This window comes from Ovis canadensis, chromosome 3 (genome assembly GCF_042477335.2).
Source record: "Ovis canadensis isolate MfBH-ARS-UI-01 breed Bighorn chromosome 3, ARS-UI_OviCan_v2, whole genome shotgun sequence".
Taxonomy (NCBI): Eukaryota; Metazoa; Chordata; class Mammalia; order Artiodactyla; family Bovidae; genus Ovis; species Ovis canadensis.
The window spans coordinates 218603958-218617683 of NC_091247.1; the positions used below are offsets into that span (position 1 = coordinate 218603958).

General features: G+C 53.1%; 1 protein-coding gene across 5 annotated transcripts; it reads left to right on the forward strand.

Annotated features, from left to right (window-relative positions):
- Positions 1 to 60: 60 nt before the first annotated feature.
- On the forward strand, positions 61 to 13198 carry FOXM1 (forkhead box M1). 5 transcript variants are annotated; one of them, XM_069581523.1, is made up of 10 exons: positions 61 to 274; positions 515 to 598; positions 1988 to 2536; positions 3158 to 3309; positions 4901 to 5101; positions 6670 to 6798; positions 7546 to 7590; positions 8133 to 8202; positions 8348 to 8523; positions 11228 to 13198. In XM_069581523.1, exons 3-10 carry the CDS (start codon positions 2032 to 2034, stop codon positions 12239 to 12241), a joined length of 2292 nt encoding a protein of 763 aa, XP_069437624.1. In that variant the 5' UTR covers positions 61 to 274; positions 515 to 598; positions 1988 to 2031; the 3' UTR covers positions 12242 to 13198. The 5 variants fall into 5 exon arrangements, with proteins under 5 accessions (XP_069437624.1, XP_069437626.1, XP_069437627.1 ...); XM_069581525.1 differs by having other exon boundaries at positions 8136 to 8202; XM_069581526.1 differs by lacking the exon at positions 7546 to 7590.
- Positions 13199 to 13726: the final 528 nt, after the last annotated feature.

The window sequence follows — 13726 nt, forward strand, 5'->3', positions numbered from 1 at the left end:
CGCCGCCGGCGTCCCGGCCGAACGCGGATACAAAGCCAGCGCTGATTGGTCACGCTCGTCACGTGACCGCAACGCTCCGCCGGCGCCAATTTCAAACAGCGGAACAAACTGAAAGCCCCAGAGCGGGACCCCACCCCCGGCCCGGGCCTGGGACACCCTCCCCCCCTCCCCTCCCCCGCCGGGATCCCGGGATTCCCCGCCCCGCAGCCGGGGTCGCGGCCCGGCCCGCAGGTCGGAGCAGCGCCGAGCCGCCCGGAGCCGGCGGTGCAGCGAGGTGAGTGGGCGGCGGGCTGGAGGCCCGGGGCCGGCGGGCGTGGAGAGCTGGCTCCAGCCGGGGGGTTGGGGGGACTGGCAACAGTGCGCCGCGCTGTTGCATCCAGCCTCCCGGCCCCCCCCCCCACCTCTCCCACTGAGCCCCCCTAGCCTTTCATCTGGGTCTGGGGTCCTTCTAAGCTTACTGCGCTGGTTGCCGCGGCTCGCACACTCCCCTGAGCCCAGGTGCTCTTCCTTCTAGGTAACCCAGTCTCCACTCCGCCCTGTCCCAGGACCCTCCTCCGGGTTCCGGAGACCCCCCAGCCTTGCTCTGGTCTGGATAGGGGTGAGTCCCCGGGAGCCGCTCCGGAAATCTCCGGGCTAGAAAGTGCTGGCAATGGTAGCAAGTAAGCTGGTCAGAGTAGAAGGAAAAATTAAGACGCTTTAGACTAGGAAAATATCTTTCTGAGGGGGAGGAAGAAATACTAGCATCTACTGATTTGATGGGTGGAGGGAGGAAGGGAGGGCGGAAGAGATAGGAGGTGGAAGTAAAACTGAGATTTGAAGGTAGAGGAAACCTAGATATAAAGGGAAGGGAGGCGGCAGAGTGGAGAGGGTCTGTGACCTCGAAGCAGATGGCAAATATCAGACGAGCGTGACAGTCATTTCTAGGGAAACTGCAGATATTCTAAAGAAGAGGCAGACAGTTACTCTGTCTCTCAAAGTACCTCTCAGCAGAATTTCACTACTTCGCACTATGGTAGAGTATGCCATGGATCTGTCAAAATCAACAACACACAATTTTTAAAAGATAAAACTCGTCCTTAATGCACAGCACTAGTCAGGAGACAAGGATTATAGTCTTGGTTCTGGAAGAGAAGTTAAGTAAGACGGTAACATGCTTAGAAAGTTGAAATATGAACAAGCATATGCAGGCACTAAAATGTCGCTATATAAATAGTTTGCAAATTGTGAAAGAAAAAATGTATATACTTTTTTTTAAGATCAATGCTAGCATAATAAGCCCATGAAACGATGTCACCCCTCAGCGTTACTCTGGGTGTTGAATAGAGCAGTTTCCCTTCTGTCTGAAGCCTTGTGCACTGGGAGATGATTTCTTCAGTGGTGTGACAGTAGTGTAATGGTACAATCTGCCTTTTTCCTCTGATTCTATGGGCTCAGACCAAGTGGTCAATGCTAGAATGGATCCTGGGATCAGAGTTCTGTCAGGATGGCCTGTTCCGGGGTCCTCACCCTGACAGTTACCGCAAGTGGTCTGTGTTAGACTAGGCAAGAAGAGACATTTCCACATTTTTGTAGCTTCTCCGCTTGTTTCTGTAGCTGAACATTCCTTTTGGCCACGCCGCAGGGCTTGCAGATCTCAGTTCCCCAGCCAGTGATTGAACCCACACCCTTGGCAGTGAAAGCACAGAGTCCTAACGGGCTGAACCGCCAGGGAATTCCCAAAACATTCTTAAGCTTCCAGAGCCTTGACTATGTGGACCTACAGCCAACCTTATCTCACTCTCCCCCTTTGAATTTCTTCTGTTTGCTTCAGTTTTGTCTATAGAACTCATCTCCTTATAGTGCGCGGTCTTTGCAGAGGCCCAGGGAGTATTCACCTGGGCCTGTGGGTTCACACTTCTGGTCACATGATGAGGAAGACCCTCCCTAACAGAACCTCCTTCTCAGCCTAACAAACCTTTGACCTCTCGCTAACCCTTGCCCTTTGCAGGGTCCAGGCTTATGATGCTCAATGGAGAGTGAAAGCACAGATTCATGATGAAAACCAGCCCCCGTCGGCCATTGATTCTCAAAAGACGGAGGCTGCCCCTTCCTGTTCAAAATGCCCCAGGTGACACAGCAGAGGACGAGGCGAAGGGGCCCCCTGCCCAACAAGAGCCTGCTCAAGCGCAAGCCCCCAAGGAGGTGGCAGAGCCCAACCCCTGCAAGTTTCCAGCCGGAATCAAGATCCTGAACCACCCAACCATGCCCAACACCCAAGTGGTGGTTGTCCCCAACAACGCCAACATCCAGAGCATCATCACAGCACTGACCGCCAAAGGGAAGGAGAGTGGCAGCAGCGGGCCCAACAAATTCATCCTCATCAGCTGTGGGGGAGCCCCCACTCCCCCTCCAGGACCCCAGCATCAAGCCCAAACCAGCAAGGACCCCAAGAGGACAGAAGTGATCACCGAGACCCTGGGACCAAAGTCTGCAACTGGGGATGAGAATCTTCCAAGACCAGCGGGAGTCCTTCCCGGGCAGAGATGGAAGAACTGTGGTATGTGGTCCGTAAGGCAAAGGGGGGAGGAGCCAGCCTTCGCTCTCTGATGCAAGGACCGTAGTCAGCCATGCTGATACCTAGGGCACACAGGCGTCTGCCTGAACCAGGGGAAAGTCTTGCCTGCCTTCATCCTGAAACCTTGACCCAGATCCTTGGGCCCTGTCGACAGGGTTGCAATGTAATTCAGCATTCTGTTGCCTTCTTTATATTGGAAAAGGATTTATTTATTGTTTCTATTTCTCCTTTGCAGTGACCACATAAGGAAGTAGGAATCTTTCTCCATCTTAATAAAGGAGAAACACGGGATGGAAAAATGACTTACTTTGTTGAGATGTTCGATCATGCTTTTTGTAAGGTTGCCTTGACCAATCTCTGAGTCTCAGGGTGGCTCAGGTTGAAATGCAGCTTGAGCCGTGCTCCTGAATTTCTCCCGAAATCCTAAAAGGGCACCATAGATTCAGCATGCGCACTCTCTGTGCTTAAGGGCAGAGGTCCTGGAGGGGTGATCCCTAATCACAGTCATCACCTGGAGAGGTGATGCCTAACTGCCAGTCTCGGTTGACCTGCCAGGCAGGGAATCGGGCAGCTAAGTGTTGTCTTGGGTTGTCTCCCCTGTAGCTGGCGGTGAGGCAGCCAGCTGCCCCCTGGACAACAGCTTGACCAACATCCAGTGGCTTGGAAAGATGACTTCCGATGGGCTGGGCTCGTGCAGCATCAAGCAAGAGGTGGAAGAAAAGGAGAATCGTCACCTGGAGCAGAGTCAGGCCAAGGTGAATGAACGGTCCTGTCCCCCACCAGGGCAGTCAGAGCCAGTACAGGGAATTTCTAAGAAGGGGAGTAGGTCAGGTAGGCTGTGGAGCAGAATTGCCAAGTTTTTGTGTTAGCACTTTATTTAGTGTTTATTCTGAATAATTTGGAGCTTCCTTTCTGCCTGGGATCTTTCCCCCTACCCCCATCTGGGAAATTTCCTTGAGGGCAGATTCCTCTCGCTCACCCTGTACCCTGTCAGCACTGGGTTTAATACTCTATCCTTAGCAGGTACTTAGTATTCAGGGACTAATGAAGAGGCCTTAGTTCAGAAAGCTGCTCGAACGTTAAAGAGGTATTCCGACAGTGGAAAAGGAGTACGGCATTTTTAACAAGATTGCTTTATTAGAAGACAAATTAACAGCAAATAAAATGAGTTGTGAATTTTAAATACCTCTCCAATCAAAATTGATTTGACCCATTTGTGTGGTCTGGGTTTATTTTTCGTGGTTGCTCCTTATATATACCCCTAATTCCTCATTCAACAGGGTTTTGTTTTTTTATTTTGGCCTTGTCAGCAGCATGTGGAGATTTTAGCTCTCCCGCTAGAGATCAAACTCTTGCCTCCTGCCTTGGAAACGTGGGGTCTTAACCAGTAGACTGCCAGAGAAGTCCCATCAATAATTTTTAAAGGGGAAAATTTACGTGGATGTGTGCATAAGTGAAAATTGAGCTGTTCACTTAAAACTTGTGTACTTTATAAAGTTATGGCTCAGTTTTTTTGAGGGGAAAGGGGGCCGTGCCTCGTGGCTTGTGGGATCTTATAAGAGTTCCCTGACCAGGGATCAAACCCAGGCCACCACAATGAAATTGCCAAGCCCTAACCACTGGACCTCTAGGGAATTCCCAAAGCAGGGGGTTGGTTTTTCGGGTTTTGTTGTGGCTGCACCTCGCAGCTTATAGGATCTTGGTCCCCTGACCAGGGATTGAACCCACACCCCTGGTAGTAAAAACAGAGTCCTAACCACTGGACCGCCAGGGAATTCCCTGAAGTTATAGCTCAATCTTTTTAAATATGGATGAGCAGATCTTTGCCTCAGACTTATCCAGATGTGTGCATTGCTAACCTTTGTCTGCCTACACTTTGGGGAATATTTCTGTTCTACAAACACTGAAAGGAGATGGGCTTGTTCACATCACTTCAGGAGCAGGAATCGGACTAAGACCTAGGTCCCTCAACCCTGAGGTCTGAAAAACGGGTGTAGTTTTAACATACGATCGGTCCTTAAAGGTCATAATATATGCCCAGACTTTCCTGAAAGCTTTCAACCAGCAAAGGCTAGATGGACTTCTGTTTATTACCGGGCAATATTCTCAACAAAATGACCACAGAGAAGTGGTCCTGTGTTCAGAGACTGGATGGGATCGTCTCCAAAATCCTCCCTGATCCTAAAGTTCTCTCCTATAGAATAGTGGTTCAGATGAGTTTGTTTCTGTTCTGGTCTGTGGGAGAAAAGCTTTCTCTAGAGAGTGTTCTTAAGGTGGGGGTGGGGCAGGGGAGGCCTTGTGACCCCTCCTCTCATGGCCTACTTTTCTTTCCCTTTGGCTTCTCAGAGCCCTCAGGTGGAGAGGCCCCCTGGAGCGTCGGCACCCTGGCCAGACTCCGTGTCTGAACGACCCCCATACTCCTACATGGCCCTGATACAGTTTGCCATCAACAGCACAGAGAGGAAGCGCATGACCCTGAAAGATATCTACACTTGGATCGAGGACCACTTCCCCTATTTCAAGCACATCGCCAAGCCGGGCTGGAAGGTACCATGTCCCGCAACAACCGCAGTCTAGGTCGCTCAGGCCTGTCGTTTGGTCTGCACAGCAGAGTGGTAGTCTGTGTCTGGTGCGGGGGGAGGAGTTAAGTGCCGATGATGCTAGAACCATAAACAATAGTCGTAACTTTTGGACTGAGACTTGACCCTACTGGATCCAGGCAAAACCATCAGGAAGCGCCTTGCAGCCACTTCATCTGTCGCTCCCCGGGTAATGCACACTCTTCAGTGACACTCAGAGCCCACTTCTGAGCTACACTGATCAGCGGCTAGAGTGTCTAGGTAGCTTTGTGAAGAGACATTGATGAAAAAAAAATAATAATCTGGGAGCCTCAAGATCCAAGGTTCACCTCCTGTAAAGTCACATCTCTTCTCCAGTAGGTGGGGATGTTCTCTGCCTCGTGTTCATGGGAAAACAGATGCCCTGGGACCATAGCTCATGCAGGCCTCACAGCCGCAGCTCAGGTGCCCTACGGATGCTCTGTCCCAAGCCAAGGGGCTTTTGGATTGTTTTCCCCACAGCAGGAATCTTTTATAGTCTTTATTTATTTTCTTATTTTTAATTGGCGCATAACTGCTTTACAATATTGTGTGGGTTTCTCTTGTTCAACAACATGAATCAGCTATACACATATATCCCCTCCCTCTTGAGCCTCCCCTGCACCCCAGCGCAGCCCTCTCTGCCATCGCAGAGCAGCGAGCTGAGCCCCCTGTGCTATTCAGCAGCTTCCCTCTAGCCATCTGTCTTGCGCGTGGAGGCACATGTATTTCAGTGCTGCTCCCCCAGTTCACCCCACCCTCCCCTTCCCCACCATTTCCGCCAGTCTGCTCTCTGCGTCTCTGTCTCTATTCCTGCCCTCCAGCTAGGTTCATCTGTACCATTTTTCTAGAGTCCATATATATATATGTTAATAGATGATATTTCTTTTTCTGACTCACTTCACTCTATAACAGGCTCTAGGTTCATCCATGTGTCTGCAACTGACTCAAATGTGTTCCTTTTTGTGGCCGAGTAATATTCTTCTGTATATATATGTACTGTAACTTCTTTATCCATTCATCTGTCAGTGGACATCTAGGTCACAGCAGAACTCTCAGCCTTACACTCTCACCTCAACTAAATTCCCCAGCTTCCTGATTTCTTTTTTATTTTTTTGCTGCACCTTGTGACTTGCAGGATCTCAGTCCCCCGACCAGGGTTTGAACCCAGGCCCCGGCAGTGACAGCACTGGTACAACAGGGAACTCCCCAGCATTGTAATTTCTCCCCCCACCTCTCTGGCTACCGGTTATTGCCACAGCCTCACTCATCTTTCCCAGCCCCCAACAGCTGTTTAGGTCTCTGCTTTATTACCACCTCAGCAACAGCCCCAGTCTCTGTCCCCATGGGACAGCTGGGTTGGTAGCCCAGGTCACCTGGCCTGCCAAGCGGACAGTCCCAAGAGCAGCCAGCAGCCAAGGTTATGAGACACGAAGCCGGGGGCTGACCTCCTCGGGGCCAGCGGAGGTGGCGCTCGCAGAGCCAGAGTAGCTGATGAGCTGTGTCCTCCACTTTCAGAACTCCATCCGCCACAACCTCTCTCTACATGACATGTTCGTCCGCGAGACGTCTGCCAACGGCAAGGTCTCCTTCTGGACCATTCACCCCAGTGCCAATCGCTACCTGACACTGGACCAGGTGTTTAAGGTAAGCATACTGGTTTTGTCCAAATAGAGCCAGTGCTGGAGGTCATGATGTCCATCCATCTCAAAAGAAAACAAGTCCTTGGTGGGGAGGGGGGAGGCAGGCAGCCAACCTTCGGATAGGAATCCATCCTTGCACCCCCTCTGCCCTACCCCACCCCCAGCTGCCGGCATCCTAAATAAAGCAAACTTTCCTCTCCACCAAAAATAAGAAAGAAGCAAGTCCTCCTTGGGATGAGCTTGTCTGCTAAGGGCAGAGTTAAGGGCCAACCAGCCCGTAAGGAACAGCACCTTCTCTGCTAGACCAGGCCCCAGAGAGGACTTCCTGTTCCAGAAAGGGGACCTCCTGGGGCAGGATGGCCCCTACTGCCCTGTGATAAGAACTACCTAGGATACTTCTTAAAGTACAGCCTCCCAAGCCCCTCTTGGGGCTTCTGATTCAGTAGGCCTGGGATGGGCCCAGGAGTATATTTTTAGCAAGAATCTCAGGTGATTCTTGGGTTTTTAAAAAGCCGATTTTTACAGTGGAGAGTAGAAACGGAGCCTACAGAATCTCTCGTCAGAAGCGATCACTTTGGCTCTTCAGAGTGCCCAGAAGGCTGCCACTAGCCGCCTCCACTCTCCCGGGAGAGCCCATAGTTGAGGGTGGCCCTGGGCGTCGATCCGGAGTAGGTGTATCCATCTGGTCAGCTTGACTGCACTGGTGGTAACTTGGTCTCATTTCTCTCCCACAATGCCCATCCACCACCAGCCACTGGACCCAGGGTCTGCACACTCGCCCGAGCACTCGGAATCAGTAAGGTTCTTTCCCTCCCGCTCGGGGCTCGGCCTTGTTTCCCCTCCACGCTCAGCATGGCTTCGGTGACGGGGACAAGGTGTTAGCCGGAGACGGGAGCCTGTGGCCGTGTGCCTGCCAGCCCTGGACGCAGAGCCTTGCTTCTGGGCGTCAGGACACTGGTGACTGCCACCGCCTCCCACTCCCGTGGACTCATCAAGGTGGCCTGAGCAGAGCACGTGTGGCAGGGGGACCTACCACAGGCTCACTGCAGGATGCTGATGAGGTGCACGGCACAGGCCCAGCGGGCGGCCGTTGCTCTCTCTTCTCTACCTGGCTTTTCTTTGCCCTCCTAGAGCTCCATGCTTTGCACCCTGGGGGTGAGGACACCTGGATGAGGTGGGAGGATCGCCCGCCGCCCTGTGCCTCTGTTGCCAACTTCCGGGACCAGGCGGTTGGTCCACTCCATGCCCGGTCCCAGAGCAGCTGCTGGTGGGGTCCCCTACCCCATCCCCCTACCCTCCTGACCCAGGTCTGTCTCTCTCCCTCTCTGTCCCAAACAGCAGCAGAAACGGCCCAACCCTGATCTCCGCCGGAACGTGGCCATCAAAACCGAACTCCCCCTGGGTGCACGTTAGTATAGGGGGAGGCGTGGTCCCTGGGCACACCCATGGGGGGGCAGATGCGGGAGTCAGAGCCCAGGGAAGGAGAGCAAAGAACCCAGGGCTGGGAGGGGACCCGGCCCTGGACCTGCTCCTGACCGATCCTGTTCCCCCAGGGCGGAAGATGAAGCCACTACTGCCGCGGGTCAGCTCGTACCTGGTGCCCATCCAGTTCCCTGCAAACCCGTCGCTGGTGCTGCAGCCCTCGGTCAAGGTGCCCTTGCCCCTGGCAGCCTCGCTCATGAGCTCAGAGCTTGCTCGCCACAGCAAGCGAGTCCGCATCGCCCCCAAGGTCAGTGCCTCAGGTCTTCTCCGAGGAGGGACTCCAGTCCGTGACGGGCTCTGCTTCATGTCTGTTGAGAAGCTCGTAAATTTAGTGGGTAGACCAGGCATCGATACACAGGAAAATGCAAGTGTTATAAGAGCCAAAAAGGATCTTGTTAGGGACTTCCCTGGTGGTCCAGTGGTTAAGACTCCACACTCCCAGTGCAGAGGGCATGGGTTTGATCCCTGATCAAAAAACTAAGATCCTGCATGACACTCAGCATAGCCTTAAAAAAAAAAAAAAACCCTAGTAAACTGTCCTTAAAAAAAAAATTCCCAATAAAAAGGAACTTTACAATGTAAGTGGTGTTGGAAGGCCCACATGTGCCTGATGAGTTTGTGAGAATTGAGATGGGGGTGATTGTTATAGCAGATGGGCTGGGAGGTTCAGGAAGAGTTCACTAGGGAAGCAGGCTTAAGAAGTAGGTCGGAGCAGCAAACAGTGTGGAGAGGGCCTTGTAAAGGGCATGGCCTGGGGCACGCCCAGTCACAACCATAGAGTGGCTGGACAGTCTAGCCCTGGGTTTCTTGACCTCCAAACAGCTGACATTCACGGCTTCCCAGGTGGCGCTAGTGGTAAAGTACCGGCCTGCCAACTCAGGAGATGTAAGACACTCGAGTTCGATCCCTGGGTGGGAAGATCCCCTACAGAAGGAAATGGCAACCCACTTCAGTGTTCCTGCCTGGAAAATCCCATGGATAGAGGAGCCTGGTGGGCTACAGTCCATGGGGTGGTAAAGAGTCGGAGGCGACTGAGCATGCACAGTGCTTTGTGGGGGCAGGGTGCCACCCTGTGCCCTGAGGGATGCTTAGCAACCGCATCCATGGTCTCTTTGCCAGATGCCAGGAGCACCGCCTGGTGTGACAGTTAGGACATCTTCTGGTGTTGCTGAGAGTCCCCTGGGGAGAGCTGCTGCTGGCTGAGCCTCAGCAGTCAAGCTGGAAGGCTGGAGAGGGCAAATTACAACCCCACCATGACATAGAGAAGAGTCTGTGAGCAGGACCGGGCCTGTAACAGATTAAGGAAGGGCCCCTCTGCCCCTTTCTCAGAGATAGAAGTAGCTGCAACTTCAGATAGAGAGACTTGGGTTTGCTTTTGTTTTTTAATTTAAAAATATCACTTTAATATACATAAAAGTATACATACCGGCATAGATAGTTTTCCTTAAATGCCTTCATGTGATTGTAGCGTGGGTAGTGTTTCTGTTTCAGTGCAGTCTTGCAGTTTTTTCCTCCTTCATTTTGCCTCTCCTCACCTTCCCCATGTCCCCCCTGCTCCCCGTGATAAGCCATGTTGACAGTTTAGCGTGCCTTCTCCCATGATTCCTTCATGCTCTTAGTATGCTCTGCGCACATGGATCACCGTAACCATGTTACACATGCACACACACCACCCAGAGCCTTGTCATATTGCCCTTTCTGCCCCATGGAAATTCTTCCAATCACTTGTCATCACTCTAATTCACAATTTTATTTAAGATTTTTTTTTTTTACGTGGACCTTTTTTTTTACGTCTTTATTGTATTTGTTACAATATTGCTTCTGTTTTATGTTTTGGTTTTTTGGACTCCAGGGATGTGGGATCTTAGCTTGCCAACCAGGGGTCGAACCCAGGTCCCCTGCATTGGAAGGCGGATTCTTAACCACTGGATCACCAGGGAAGCTCCTTATTCGCTATTTTTCAATGGCACATAATAGTCCATGATGTGGCTGTGCCATAAATTTTCTAACCATTCTGCTTTCATGGGCACATTTTTTTCAGGCTTTTTTTCCCCTATGACCAACATTGTAATAAATACCTTTGCAAGTATCTTTCCTTGCTGGTGCTTTCATTTCTGTGGGCAGAGAACAAGACATGAGATTGCTGAGGGGGCAAGTGTTTTAAAGTTTATTAAATACTGCAAGATTGATTTTAAGAAAAATCTGTGATAACTCACATACATACCAACAAGCCCTGTTTGCCAGCAATTGGTATCATCGCCCTTTACAGTGCTTGCCCATGTCCAGTGTGTGAAGGATACTTGCTTGTTTCATTTCATCTTCTTCTCCTTATGCGTAAGTCAGCAGCTGCTCACCATGTTCGGTCACTTGGAATCGTTCACTGTGAGATGCTTATTTACACTCATGGCCTGTCTTCTTACAGGGTTTTGTTTAAAAGTTTATAACTTGTCTTTTCAGATATTTTTTACTCCTCTTGCTTGCTTCTTAACTTTATGATCTCTCTTGCTGCAGTAAGATTTCTATTTTTATGTAGTCAAATATGTCTCTCTTCTCTTTTACAGCTTCTGGGGTTCCAGTCTTGGTTTAGAAGGTTTACCCTGCTGCTGACCCTCAGATTATAGACGTACTCTCCTAGATTTCCTTTCAGGATTTGAATGGTTTTAGTTTTTCTGATTAAGTCCTTGTATGAAACAGACATCCACTTTTATTTTCTCTTGGATGGGTGCTAATTACACCAGCGCCATAGAAGATGCTCTTTTTACCCCCAGAATTAAACTACCCCCTTCATCACACGGTCTTATATTTAATAGTCTTCAAGACTTTGAAGACAAGAGGATCGGCACCAAACCATCACGTCATTCATCTCAGCGATAAGCTTGGGTTCCCCCCGCCCTCTGGAGCCTGATGGCCTCTGCGGGGCTCCCTTTCAGCGTGTCCTGCTTCTCTTCCAGGTGCTGCTAGCGGACGAGGGGGTGGCCTCTCTGCCCACGGCAGGACCAGTGACAGAGGAGAAGCTACTCCTCGCAGAAGGACTGTCTCCTCTGCTTCCTGTCCCGTCCATCAAGGAGGAAGATGTCCAGCCTGGGGAGGAGACACCAATTCTAGGGAGGCCCATCAAAGTCGAGAGCCCACCCCTGGAAGAGTGGCCTTCACCCTGCCCATCGGTCAAGGAGGAGTCATCCCACTCCTGGGAGGACTCGTCCTGCTCCCCAACCCCTAGGCCCAAGAAGTCCTCCAACACTGGGTCCAAGTCCCCCGCCCGCCGTGTCTCCGACCTGCTGGTGATCAAACGCAGGGAGGGGCGGGAGATGAGCCGGTCTCGGAGGAAACAGCACCTCGTGCCACCCCGCCTGGACGAGCCCGAGCTGCTCCTCTCCGAGGGCCTGGGGGCTCCCCAACCAGCCCTGGCAGGGCCCCCGCAGCCCACCTGCCAGCTCAGCTGCCCCCCAGAGGACGGAGGCCCCTTTAAGACACCCATTAAGGAGATGCTGCCCACCTCCTCCACCCCCAGCAAATCTGCCCTCCCCACGACCCCTGAGTCCTGGAGGCTCACACCCCCAGCCAAAGTCGGGGGGCTCGACTTCAGCCCTGTACGAACCCCCCAGGGTGCCTTTGGCCCCCTGCCGGACTCCCTGGAGCTGGTGGATCTCAGTGCCACCCCACTGAAAAGCGTCCCGCTCTTTGACTCCCCCCGAGAGCTCCTCAATTCCGAACCCTTTGACCTCGCCACTGACCCCTTCAGCAGCTGCCCACCCTCTGATATGGAGGTCCCCAAGCCGGGTTCCCCCGAGCCGCAGGTGGCCGGCCTCTCGGCCAACCGCTCTCTGACCGAGGGCCTGATCCTGGACACAATGAACGACAGCCTCAGCAAAATCCTGCTGGACATCAGCTTCCCCGGCCTGGAGGAGGACCTGCTGGGCCCCGGCAGCGTTGGCTGGACTCAGTGCATTCCTGACCTGCGGTAGAGGCAGGGCTCCTGCCCCTCAGGCCATCCGCTCGCTCTCCAGACGCTCGGGCCGGCCTTCCGAGTCCTCTGCGAGGACAGTCAACGGGGGCCGTCCGCTCGCCCAGCGCCCCTCTCCCCTGACTGGCGATGCTACAGCAGGCGCCCTGTCTGGGCCACCCCTGGGCCTTCTGCAAGCAGCAAGGAACTGGGGACTGGTCTCTGTGCCCCTAACTCCCAACCAGGCGCTGAGGGTGGGAACAGCAGAAACAAGGGTGAGAGGGGAGGAGGGGCCCCCAGACCATTGGCATCTCTGCCCAACAACACCCCTCCACCTTTCCTGCTGCATGCAAGGTGGCCCTTGTAAATAGTGTATACGCTCCAAATTATCCTCTAATTATAAATGTAAGCCTATCTTAGATCATTATCCAGAGACTGCCAGAAGAGGGGTAGGATGACGGGGTGGGGGTTCCAGTTTGCTTCTGTTCCTTGCTTTTGGTTCCTGGAGGTGGGAGGGCTGCAATGCACGGTTCCTTTGGGGCCCCTCCCTCAAGAGTTCCTCGCGGTGGGTGCCCAGAGGAGCGGGTCTGCCTACCAGGGTGCCTCTCACTGCCCTTCCTTCCCACCAGTCCCCATTTCCAAGTCAGCTTTCCTGCACAAAGAAATCCTGGTAAAGGGGGCTCTTATTATGGGTCAAGAGTTGAGGTGGGAGTGGAGGTACCTGGACCAGAGTGGCTGCCCCCACATACCCAAGAGACGTTTCTCTGATAAGGAGCCTAATCATGCCAGAGAGACACGACAGGAGGTGGAGGCCAACCAGCCCGCCCGCCTTACCTGGCCTGCCCGCCCGCCTTAGCTGGCACCACCGCTTCGTGGAGAGCCGCCCTGGGTCCCTGCTGACCGCGTGCACAGGCTCCGGCTCCAGAACACTACTGTAACTACCTACCCAATAAAGCCCAAGGGCACATGCTGGTCTGGCGTGCTGGTGTCTGGTCCCTGTGGCATGAGGAGGGGCTGGGAAGGAAACCAGGTGACAGTGAACCTGGTGATGGGGAAGATGCAAGGCTTGGAGCCGACCTGGAGCCCCGGAAGGAGAGTACAGAGGGCTTCAGCCCGGTCACTGCACTCCCCCACCCCACCCTGGTACCTCTTCTAACTCAGCAGTCAGCTGCAGGTCTCCCATGCTGGTCCCTCATAACTGGCCTCTTTTCGGGATCTCTGAACCTGCTGGAGGAATTTGGGCCTTTCAGAGAGAGCTCCCTAAGAAAAAGGCCTACCCAGCAACCCCCCTCCCCCAATGTTAGGGAAGGATGGGCCGTTAAGAGTCCTGGGAGCCAGTGACCCTGCCTTTCTCCCCCTGCCTTCCTAGCAAGAAGTCCGCCCCGAAGCAGCTCCTGTTACAAGTTCTATCCCCCACCCACCTCACCTGAAAGGCAGCCAGGTGCCAAGGGACAGATGAGCCCTCCCAGGGAGGGGTAAGGCTTCCTCCCTGCGTTGCCAGCCAGGA